Source organism: Megascapheus bottae, chromosome 2, assembly GCF_031878675.1.
Source record: "Megascapheus bottae isolate mThoBot1 chromosome 2, mThoBot2.hap1, whole genome shotgun sequence".
Taxonomy (NCBI): domain Eukaryota; kingdom Metazoa; phylum Chordata; class Mammalia; order Rodentia; family Geomyidae; genus Megascapheus; species Megascapheus bottae.
In genome coordinates, this window is record NC_143510.1 from 71,168,505 (window position 1) to 71,181,104 (window position 12,600).

The 12,600-nt window shown below is 32.9% G+C and overlaps 1 protein-coding gene across 4 annotated transcripts in view; it reads left to right on the forward strand.

Annotated features, from left to right (window-relative positions):
• Window positions 1-12,600, forward strand: part of Lrriq1 (leucine rich repeats and IQ motif containing 1) — a 130,132-nt gene that overhangs the window by 56,055 nt on the left and 61,477 nt on the right. For all 4 annotated transcript variants that reach the window (XM_090328339.1, XM_090328336.1, XM_090328337.1 and 1 more), the window contains exons 20-24: window positions 2,885-2,974; window positions 3,658-3,779; window positions 4,252-4,347; window positions 4,570-4,652; window positions 11,999-12,100. In XM_090328339.1, the coding sequence (XP_090184465.1) occupies window positions 2,885-2,974; window positions 3,658-3,779; window positions 4,252-4,347; window positions 4,570-4,652; window positions 11,999-12,100 (493 nt within the window). The remainder of the gene's footprint in view (window positions 1-2,884; window positions 2,975-3,657; window positions 3,780-4,251; window positions 4,348-4,569; window positions 4,653-11,998; window positions 12,101-12,600) is intronic.

The following is a 12,600-nucleotide window of genomic DNA, read 5'->3' on the forward strand; positions in this document are numbered from 1 at the left end:
AGCCACCATGCCCAGCTGCAATATCTTTTCTTTAAATTGTAATTAATAGAAGGGTTACAGTTATATTTGCCACATAGAGGTATTACTTCACACACACTGATACCCCTTCTCATGTTTTTGTCCCCATTTCCCTCCCCCATCTCTTCCCCTCATCTTGTTTTCCCCTCTTCCCTTTCCTATTTTGAATAAATAAATAAACGTATATAAAATATATCAGATAATAAGGTAAGATTCTGTAACAATATGAGAAAAACCAAGAGACAACAAAAGAGATGAGAAATGTCATAGTACATTAAGAACAACAATCACACATTGTATTGCTCTTGTTGCCATATCCTGGAGGTCTTTTCATTTGACCTCATCCTATATGGCCTTATGTATCTAGGTTTTGATCTATTGTAATCCCCTGCTAGGAGAGTCCAAGGTTTGTTCTAATTATTACAAATGAGGGAAACCATTGAGCCTATGTTCCTTTGAGTATGGCTTACTTCATTTAATATGAATTCTCCAAGTCTTTCCATTTCCTTACAAATGGGGCAATGTTATTGTTCCTGATGGCAGCATAGAATTCCATTGTGTATAAATACCACATCTTGTTGATCCACTCATCAACTGAGGGACATCTGGGTTGGTTCCATATCTTTGCTATGGTAAATAGTCCTGCAATGAACATCATTGTGTTAGTGGATTTAGTATGTCCTTGTTTCTGGACGATTGGGTAAATACCAAGTAGTGAAATTGCTGGGTCATAAGGGAGCTCTAAGTTTAGTCTTTTGAGGAATTGCCCTACTGCTTTCCATAGTGGTTGATTGAGTTTACACTCCCACAAACAGTGTAGAAATGATCCCTCCTATCTTTTTAAAAGATACTTTTTGTGGCCGGGAGTTTAGCCTAGTGGTAGAGTGCTTGCCTAGCCTACACAATGACCTGGGTTCGATTCTTCAGTATCACATACATAGAAAAAAGCCAGAAATGGTGCTGTGGCTCAAGTGGTAGAGCTCTAGTCTTAAATAAGCCCAAGGACAATGACCAGGCCCTGAGTTCAAGGCCCAGGACTGGCAAAAAAGATATTTTTATTAACATCTGTACAAGGGAATTTACATTGTGACATTTCCATACATGCATATGACATACCTTGATCTCACTAACTTCTGAAATAAATTTAACTTGCTTTTACATTCAGTTTACATATATGCACATAAAGTATTTCAGCTTCCCACCTGTGCCTGTGCACCATTTTTCTTGTTATTCATTGTTCTCATTTTCAAAAATTTCCCATGTAAAATGGGAAGTGGTTTTCATCTCAACTTTTTTACGTACAAATATGACACATACTGTTTTCTTTAATTGTAGGGAACCCCTCAACTGTAGTCAATGTTTCTGGATTGCCATTTTTAAACTATTTCTTTTCTTCTGTGAGGATGAGAAAGAGGAATAGTAATGGGAGCCATTTCTCCCTCTGTTTGTCTCTTTTCCTCTCTTTTTTTCACTTTTTCTCTATATAGTTCTGTATTAAGGAATATTGCATTTTGAAATTTTATAATTGACCAACAAAGTCTGCGTACTTATTGTGTACACCACTCTGATATACTTAGCCTAAGTCTAGTTTATTATCCTATTAAGTAACATATTCTTACAATTTCTGTGGTAGCCGAGCAATGGTTTAGAATAAAATATCTTGCTAGTAACTCAAGTTATATATTGCAACAAAGCTTTTGAACTTATTCTTAACTATTTTCAATTCTTAAAAAGAGATATAATTGAGATATGTTAGAATTCCTCAGTAGAAAGAATCTCACAAGTTAACTGACAAGGAGTTTCTGTTTTCATCATATTCAAATAATACAAACTTGACTTTATTTCCTGATACTTAATGTCTTAAATACAAGTTTATTGTTGCAGTCCTATTTCGGACAGTTTCTCCTTTCCAGTATTTTTTCAAAAGGCAATTGAGAATATGAAATTATAAAATAAAAAATTACATTGACTTCTCACAATTTTTAATTTAATATCAAAATATATTTTCTCTGCTAACAATAACCATTTTAAAACCAAATAGCTACTCATCACTTTTTTACAAAGATCCAAAGAAGTTTATTATAGTCTTAGATAATGTAGCTAAATAAAATTTATGATTATATTTTAAGTATACAACACAAATACAGGAAAAGGAAGAATACATTTGAAAATTTATAAATGGAGTAGTAAAGTTTCAAGAAGAGAGAAGAGATTAAAAAACAGTGATTTCAAATTTTAAGCACAAATTTATTTATATTGCCATTCTCACATTTGCAAAGACTAATGATACTAGGAATAATGTTGAATATATTTGATGTTGAATATATTTCTATGTATATTCATTAATTCACTCAGAAATATTGGGAGGTTTGAGGGATGAAAAAGTAATCTTAAAAAAATCTAGTTTATTTTCAGTGTATATAGAAAAAAATTGATGTTGAAGCAACAATTTGTAATACAAAGACCTAAGTAATGACTTTTTAAATTTTAATTTGATTTTCAGTGATGTACAGAGGGGTTAGTTACATGCATTCCTAAGGTAGGAATTACAGTATTTACAATCAGTGTTGACTCTGACTACTTGACTCAGAAATATCTGCACCTCATTTTTTTAGAGCACTCACATATCACATTTTCACTTTGTCCCAAACTTAGAGATAAAAAGAATTAGCCTATTTTTGGGCGTGTTTGCCTTAAATAGATGTATGCAAGTTCCTCAGTCACAGTGGCACAAAATAACATCATATAAATGAAAACCCTAACATACTTGGTCAACACATATGGTTCAATGGAGAATTTAAAAGGAAGTTTGGTAAAATGAATGCAAACTAAAATTTTGAACCTTCTGTTGTCATTATTTATGCAGGCTGCCTTAGAGAAAGAATGGCTCGCTGTAGATTCCACCCACTTCCCTTCACAAACACTTCTCCTCCCAAACCAGCTGCACTCGCCAAAGGTAACATGTCATGGAAACTTCTGAGGGCTCAATCTTTGCTCATTTCTTAAGGTTATGCTGTGCTGCAGTGATTAATAATGCACTTTATTGACTTGAAAAACATAATTACTTTTAGAAGCTTTGGACTTCCTCCTTATCCCAGATGTAATTTTTCATGTAGCTTTTCTTTCCTTTGCTTCTAAGGTTCCCCCCTCCTCTTTTTTCTTCTTTTCTTTACTTTGGATTTCTTTCAACACTTTGTTTCACAGTAGCAAAAAGAAAAAAAAAAAGATATGCCTCAGCTGCATGGTTGGCAGTAGACTGAAATCACTAGTTGACAGTACTTTAAAAATACCAAAATATGCATTAAGGGGGCGGCAGCTGAAGATTCTCAGTCAGAGGTCAATGGTCTGCAATATCTGTGATTTATTTGATAATCTTTGAAGTTTTTGTTTTCTGAGATTTTTTAAAGATCTTCACAATTAATCATTTTGTACATGTGAGCTTAACGGAAAAAAAACCATATTCGTCATCCTTAAAAAAGACCATTTATGTATAATCCAGAAATTGTATTTTATATCATTTTATGGATGTTGCTCTTATGAGGAGACTTGATAATATGCAAGTCATAGGATACAAATGCTAGAGCTTTTCAATTTGCTTTATGCTAATTTATCTATATAACTGTTTTATTTTCTGACCAGAATACTGGAACCTTGAAATGTGATGATACCTCCCTTAATTTTCCAAGTTATCCAGCACAAGCATGGCTATGTAATGAGAAAGAAAATGTGTTTTCACTGGAACACACACATTTAAATAGCAAGTAAGCTGAACATTCCTTTAAGGATCAACTGCATTGTAACCAAAATAGACATGAATATGTTTAGAAGATGGAGGAACATTCAATGTTAAAATATCATGTTTTTATGGAGTTTGAAGTGTAAGGAAAATGTGTGAAATTGATGTACTAAAGCAATTACAAAACTTTTGCCTTGAAAAGGTTAATGCAACTAAGTTTTGTAAACAAATAGATCTGTACTGGCTTACAGGTAGAGATAAAGATGAAAAGAAAAATCTCAGTGCTCCATTGCTTTCAGCAAAAGGATTGAAATATGCCTCAAGTAATTGCAATGTAAACATTTTAAATTAATGGCAGACATTTTATTACTTTTCAAGATAAAGTTCTTCTGCAACTTACATGGATTTTATTTCCAAGTTTGGGACAACATAAACAGCTTGCAGTTTTAAAATGTGCTGATATGCTTCAGTTAAAAGTCATTTATTCCCATTGCCAGGTCAGAAAACACCACTTTATCTCAGACACCTGAATCAAGAACAAGTAGGAGGAGCTTGAGAAAATCCGAAAAAGAAGAAAAAATTTCAGAAGAATGGTATGTGGTTTATTTTACACCAAAAATATTAAGAATCTTTCTAGGGAAGATATTCTTTTAGGATTAAAAAATATGTATACTTTGTTAAGGAGCTAAGCATCAGAATCAAGTACAGGGTTTGTTTTAAAAAGTATAAATTTATTTTAGCATATCATTCTGTAACATATACTGATCTATATCCTCACATCTACACATGTTCTGGATATTTTTATCTGTCAATAGGGGCTTCAAGGAAATTTCTACTGCACAACAAATGCTGAAGAGGGCACAGAAGATGAAATCAAAGAAAGTGAAGAAAAAATTAGGTGAGTGGTTAATGCTCTTGGAATAATAATTGTGTGCTACATTGAAGATAGGTTCTTTTTAAAATATATTTTAAGATTATGTTTAATAAGAGCAGAAATAAATTTATAGTTGACTATGTCTAAAGATAATGACTTAAAAAAGCTTAACCTTTAGTGAAAACTATACTCAATGATTTATTATGCCCCAATTTTCTAAAAACAAGTCCCTCTCTTATCTACTTTGCTATGAGTTTTACTTTGTTTTGCATACTGTGAGAATTATATTAGAATTAGTTTCAACCTGGTTTATTTGGGAGAACTTGGAGTCTAGAAAGCATCTGTTTCATGTGTTTAATTTTGAGTTCTGAAATGGCCTCATTATTCAATAAATACATCAGTTGCATAGATTTCTGCTATAAAGATTTCACAACTTGATACCTAGGAAAAGAAGCATAATTTATGTCTTTGATGATTATGAAGAATTTGGAAAGCATTCAAATACATCCTCTCCCCTATCCTACTTGCCAACTCATTCTTGAAAGCATTTGACTTTCTTTTGACACCTCTAATCATTTAAGCACAATTAGTTAATATGAGGAGAAGTTTCTATATGCCAAACAATAAATGGGAAGTCATTACTGAATATCATAATTTAAATTTATATTTAAAATATTTAAATATTGCCCCAAATTTTTCATTTACTTTTACCTTTCTAAATTCATGCACATATATATTCAATATAAGTGACAGGAATTTTTTAAATGCTGTTTGTTTATCAAAAATTATTTTATTCTTATAGTTCTAGCTTCTACATGTACATATAAGTACTCAAACGTTTTATCATTATTGAGTTTCTTGCTGATTATTTTAATTACTATTTCAGTAGAATTCTAAAATTACATTTTTGTTAGTGTTTTTAAAGGATATATAACATTCATATATAATATTCTCCAAGGACTAATTTATAATAGGGGTATCGCCAACTGACCATTGATAAATTACCAGTGATTCATTTCATTTTCATAAATGTATGATATTCCTTTCTTGATTTTATAAAACAGCTCTTAATCTCCTTGAGATAATGCATTTTATTGTATACTGACTTCTTTTTCTTTTTGAGATAACTGTTATACTATTTGAGATAACTGATTTTTATTGTGCACCAAAATTTTGTCTGATTTCAAATGCAGAGAAATTGAAGAATTTTACAAAAAAAAAAAAACAACTAATCACCATGTGCTTGCAACTTGTTTGTGTCTGTTACACTCTTATTTTACAAACTCCTATTGAGTTCCCCAGAGTTCTGAACTGAGTGCTATGTGGCGTCTGCTGATGCATATCCTTAGCAGTATTGAAACACTGTTACTTCTGGGATATGGAATTCAGTATAGTAAGCCAAGGTAGTTTGATGAATTATTTTATTTCTTTGACATATATTTCTTCCCATCTTCAAGACTGTCCAAAAACATAGTTGCTTTGAAACTAAGAGAAAATTCTGAATTTTCTGGGACTAATTCAAATATCCAAAAAATAAAATGTTTTAAGAACTGACTCAGCCAAGTTCTCTGCATAATTATTGCCTCATAATATTCAACACACTTGCTAAATCTATTTTAAAAATATATTTGGTCATATTTTCAGTGTTTCTCAGTAATAAGGTTGAGAGAAAAAAAATCCTTGTTAGTCCTCCTACATGATTCTCTCTTTAGAAATACACAGGACTTCCTTGATAATTCTTACAATTGAAAGTTTATTTTGTTTCACTTAAATACTAGTAAATGAGTATTGCGAATAGTACATTTAAGCAAAATAGCTGTCCACTAGTTACAGATAGATCACATTAGACATGAAGGAAACTTCTTTTCACCAGTCACAAGGGGGCATGATAGGGTAATAAATGAAGGGATAATCAACCAAAAGCTTGAATGGCAACTGTGCTGTTGGCAGCACATTACTAATTATGTGACTAATCTCATCCTTCTCAATAGGTGAGATTTTGAATCCCCATGTTATACTTTTGCTTCATCAAAATAAGATTATTGGAACAAAAGCATTTTTTAAAAAATCTGAATCCCTAAATATACAATTTAATGAGAGGTTTGTATTCTCCTCCCTGTTCTCCTCTCCTCCCCACTCACAACCCACAGACTATAAAATGTTAACAGATGACCTAAGATGAAAGAGAGAATAAAATGTGAGGGACCTTTTCTGGTTATCACATTTTATTTATCTTCTAGTAATCTGGGATGATGTAGAATTTATGTCTTTGTCTTTGATCTGTGTATAAATCATTGAAAACTCCACTGTGGGATTTCTTTTTAATTTTTTTTTAAGTTTTCTAATGCCTTCCCCATTTTATAATTCAATTTTATTACTAATTTGTTTGAATCTGTCCAAGATAAGCGCCAAACTTAAAACTTCATATGTACCAATAAGCTGAAACTGCATTTTAAATGTTCAAAAGCTTGTGAGTAAAATTTACAATTATGTAAACGTTTACAAATACATTTTTAAAATACATTGAAATACTAAGTACCTCTTCCTTGGATGATTTGTCAACTTCAAAATTTCAAGCCACCAGAGGGCAGTGTTGTCCATAACACTGCTATAGGAGTGTCCTGGTCCTGGGTTGGCTTTCTGAGGGAGGCACATAGGAACTAGTAATTAAATTGGGTGAAGTACATCACACAATTTTAACAAAATATAAGACTGAATTATGTGCCATAAAAACCATGGAACAAGTTGCTTGATAACAAGACCTTGCCTGCTTCTTATTTTTTTGTTTTAATGAAGAATAGGAGAGGGCAATCAATTAAAATAAAGTGAAAATAGGGCAAAAGGTAATCCCTCAATTAACGTAAGAAAGCAAAGTTTAATGGAAAGCACTACATGCAGAGGAAGGAAGCAAAGTGCCTGAAGCCAGGACCTGAGTGAACATAGGAAGTAGACAGTTTTCAGGGAGACACAGATCATAGCAAAGTTGAAGCAATTTTCTTTAAAGAGAGGGAGAACAGAAGGAACTGTCGGACAGAAGAAAGAAGAATTAATTGGAAGTCACAGATGAAGCCAACAATTGCTAGGACTAAGCTGGGTGCCCTTGGCTCACACATGTAGTCTTAGCTACCCAAGAGGCTGAGATCTGAGGATTGCAGTTCAAAGCTAGCTGGGGCACTAAAGTCTGTAAGACTCTTATTTCCAGTTATCCACCAGAAAATCGGAAATGGTGCTATATCTCAAGTGGTAGAGTGCTAGCCCTGATTAGGGGAGCTCAGAGAGAGTGTCCAGGAGTTCAAGCTCCATGACTGAATACCTCCCCCCAGCCCCCCAAAATGTGCAGACTTCATCATGCTTTACTTTCTTGTTTGAGTTACAGATATCATGCACAAAAGTAATTTTGGTACTTGATGATCTGCCCTGCAATTTAGTAGATACTGACACAAAGTTAGGATTCATGTGTAAGGTAAGAATTCCAGGTTTATTAAAAACATTCAGGTTCAATAGTCTAAGCATAGTGTAGTAATTGGTAGCCAGACTAAGATGAGCTACATAGGGAATGGAAGTGGGGGAAGGGAGTGGGTGTTGTTGAGGTAGAGAATGCTTTAGAGAACTGGAAGTCTCAATGTAGAGCTGAACGGTAAAGAGCCACTGGTAAGTAGTTCAAGGTGAAGAAAATGGACACAATATACTTTTTTTTATGTTTCTATGTATCAAATTTAAATATCCAGTAGAGAAAAGAGAAGGCAAGATTAAACAGGAAAGGTCAATTTACTTGAGAAGCAGGGCTACAGGGAGATAGAAATATGTTTTTTCAACTTCAGAGCACAATGTCTAGTACTCAGTGATAATCTGATACATATATTCTGATTTTATTTTAATGAAGAGCATAGCTTGAGCTATTTATAATCACAGCCGGGTATTAACCAAGGTAGGAAATTCATAAAGGTTGATGTGTATCTTATGTACCTTAAGTAACTCAGACACTGGAGGAATTCTGTTGGTTTTCAAGTGTAAGGAATTTTGAGTGAAGGAATCAAAAAGAAACAGTGTGGGAAAACTTCAGTAATAAACTAAACAGTAATAAAATAAGAAGGCTTAGACTCTACTTAATTCTCATTGAATTCCTAGAATCTACTGCTAGGCCCAATGGTAGCTTATAGACATCCAATAAATAACTGCTAACTAAACTGGATAAAAACTATTACTATCCTTTGCACAGTGTATGGGTGTAAGTTTATATTTAGGATGATGAACAATATGCTTGATGACAAAAAGAACTAAAATTATGTGTGTGTGTGTGTGTGTGTGTGTGTGTGAGAGAGAGAGAGAGAGAGGGAGAGGGAGAGGGAGAGGGAGAGGGAGAGAGAGAGAGAGAGAGAGAGAGAGAGAGAGAGAGAGAGAGAGAGAGAGAGAGAGAGAGAGAGAGAGAGAGAGAGAGAGAGAGAGAGAGAGAGAGAAGAGGAGAGGAGAGAGAGTGTGTGTATTTATTGGTGCTTGTCCTAGGGCTTGAAATCAGGGTTTGAATACTGTCTCCCACCCTCTTGTGCCAAGGCTAGTACTCTGGCATTTTGGTAGTTTACGGAAGATAAGACTCTTAGGAGTCTCATAAACTTTCTAGCCCCCCCTAATTTCAAACCACGATTTTCTGATCTTAGCCTCCAGGGGAGCCAAGATTACAGATGTGAAACACTAGAGCATGACTTTCTGCTGTAAACGGATAATAGCAACTAAGGTTTATGTGCCAGTCCTGAGGCTTGAACTCAGCACTTGGGCACTCACCGTAACCTTATCTTGCTCAAGGCTAGCACTCTACCACATGATAGAGGAGCCACAGCTCCTCTTCCAACATACCTGCTTCCTGGTACTGAGAAAGTTCTAGAGGGAGCTACAACAATTTTTGTAAGTCAATATTCATTTGTTATTGCTGATCACAGATGTATAGACATGAGAAAAGCTGACTTTGCAAAAATGCTTCAATATCCTTATCTTCTGAATTTGTCCCTAGACACTATATAGTACTTTATACACAGTGATATTTCAGGAGACTATCAAACATCAAGTTATTTTTCTCTTCTAAATTACTGTTTCTTTTTTCTTATCATTATCCCTTTGTGATTTGAATTCGGTTTTAGGTCAGCGTAAGATGGATGATGCAATCAGATTGTTTTTAAATTTAAAAATTATAGCACTTTATATGTGCTCTTGTGAAATAAGGTTGTTTTATTGAATAAATTGGGCTGGACAACTTGTCTAAATATTTTATATGAGTTGAATTTTTTATCTTGATAATAGCTTGAGGAAAATGTTCTAATATTCTTGTTATCCATGTTTTACATTTAAAGAAATCAAATCATGGAAAGATTTTCCAAGGAAGTGTCCCCCAAATTAAAAAACATCCATTACTTTTGTTCATAATGTTTATTAAAAAAGGGAAAGCCAATTATGGGCCCATCTATCCATTTCCTATATATCTATACATATACATATACACATATAGAGAGAGAGCGACAGAGAAACAGAAACCAAGAGAGACAGAGAAACAGAGAGAGACAGAGAGACAGAGACAGAAAGAGTAAGAGAGAAATTAGAGAAAACTATGGTATTTTCCAAGCATAAGTGTTGAACGTGATAGCATTGATTAAGTTGTAATTGCATCTGTTAGCTGCTGTTTGTTCCAGATCCAGGCTGAGGTGGACATGAGGCTTCATGCTCTGTATATATCCCTTCTGTAACTCACAGTAGTACTTGAAACTCAATTTTATTCCTTCTCTGTCTTGGGTATTCATTCTGGGGCTTGAACTCAGAGATTTGCATTTAGTAAGTTAGTGTCTTATCTCTGCTGGAAAGAGAAAGCAGAAAGTGAGCTCAGTTGTTTCAGTCAGACAGCTAGCTAATAAAAGTTGGAACTAGCATGTAATTTATCTTATGTTGGATTATAAATCAAGTAGAATCAACAGTTAAGAACAGAAGAATATCAAGATGGTAATATGGTACCACAGCAAGTTGGAAGGCCCTGCACAATTTGCCACTCCATGATATGAAGGTGTTTCTGATTTATTATGCTTCTTTTGTCATCCTAATATGTTAAATAAGTGATTCAGATAAGAATTAACATCTGTTCTATAAAATGAATATGCATATTTTATTATTATTGATCATATATTTTGAATTTATACAGAAACCACACTATAACACTTTACATCAACCATATATATGGAAGATGCCCTCAAATTGACTATCTTCCTAATATCTGTGAATAATTGTATTTAGAAAGGATAAGATATTTTATTAGAAAGATTAATAAATACTCATCAGAAAGACTAATAAATAATTATCATGGTTTATCACAGTAAAAGTTATTACTTCTGGCTCTCTAATATGCTTTCTAAAAATCTATGCTCCTTTAGTACTAAATTAAAATATATAGTTTGTTGTTTGTAATTTAAATCTGTTCCAGTTCTCATATTCAATTCTATTACAGTAGCTTTGATATTAATCGACTATAAGATTTATTTTGTTTTTTTGTAAGACCCTAGGAAAATGTATTTTGTGCCAAATTGTGGTTTTATGTAACATTTATATAAATGCATAACTTCCCACTATTCTACTCATTGGCATTTAACATCACTATTATCTTTTCTTTTGTAGTTCTTCAGCACATTCTTCAAGCAGCTATACCAAGTCCCCCCCTTTACATTCCATTGAGTTAGTTACCACCAACCAAACAATACAGGACATTATACTTATGTCATTCAATTTTTAAACCAATAGATTTAGAATATTTCTAGCTTTAAATTTAGAAAAATGTATATACATCTTCTTTGTTCTTTCAAGATAACATGTCAGGGCCAAAGTCCTATGTTTAATATAAGTGAAGTAAACTTTTTCTATGGCTTTTTAGTTACTTAGTCTGTATTGTTTCCAACTTTATATCTGAACTCTATAGAGGAAAAAGGAGGGTACTTTTTCTTGTAATAATAGCTTTTATTTAGTTTTGTGGTAAAATAAACAGCAATATAAAGCAGGAATTAATAAACAATAAAGCAGCTCCTGAAATGGAAAGATGATATCATAACTGGAAAGTTTGCATTAAACTTTTTATTTTATTTGTAATTTTGTCATTTATGCTAAGTACTAGGTATAAGTTCAATCTGATAACAATTTATGCAAGGTTGGCTACCTTTTTATATTATCAAGTTTAACACTAAATTATCTACAGTGCATCTATAGTGCATTATGGAATATATTGTTTTTAAATATCACCACAAAAGATATATATAGTCGTTTAAGAGAAGGTATGAACCAGAATTATAAACCTTGTATATAATCTGTGAATTGATCTTCCTTCTTATCTCTCTCTTTTGATCTAGATCCTACTCTGCGGCTAGCATTATTCAAAAATAGTGAAAATAAAGTTTCTGCTAGAAAACCATTAAAGAAGGCACAGCTTCATAGAGAAAGTTACTTTGAAGGTAAGATTTAATAACAGATAACACAGAAATGGGGGAACTTGCAAGTAATAATATAAATTTGTATTTGAAATCTTTAATACTTGAGTAGGTCCTAAATTGAAAATATGAAAATATATACATGTATTTCAATAAATATGGAAATATATTTCTGATGGCCCAAATACCAATTGAATACATTGGTACACTAGTATAGTACCAGAATTTGTACATATAAACATTTTAAGTTCTGAATAATTCATGTGAAAATATCAGTAACATAAACAATATTATGTATATTTTCACAGAAAAACAATATTAGTCTATATGTTTAAGTAATAAAATGTTAAAACAATACAATTTACTGCAATGCATGCAAATTACATTAAATACTATAAATAACACTCTGGAATTTTAAACATATGGCAGCATTGAAACTTACACAGCAAACTTCTGGAATGAAGGATTTACACATCTAGGTGGCAGATTACCCTTCCCCCATATGTATTCTGATAATTATGGGC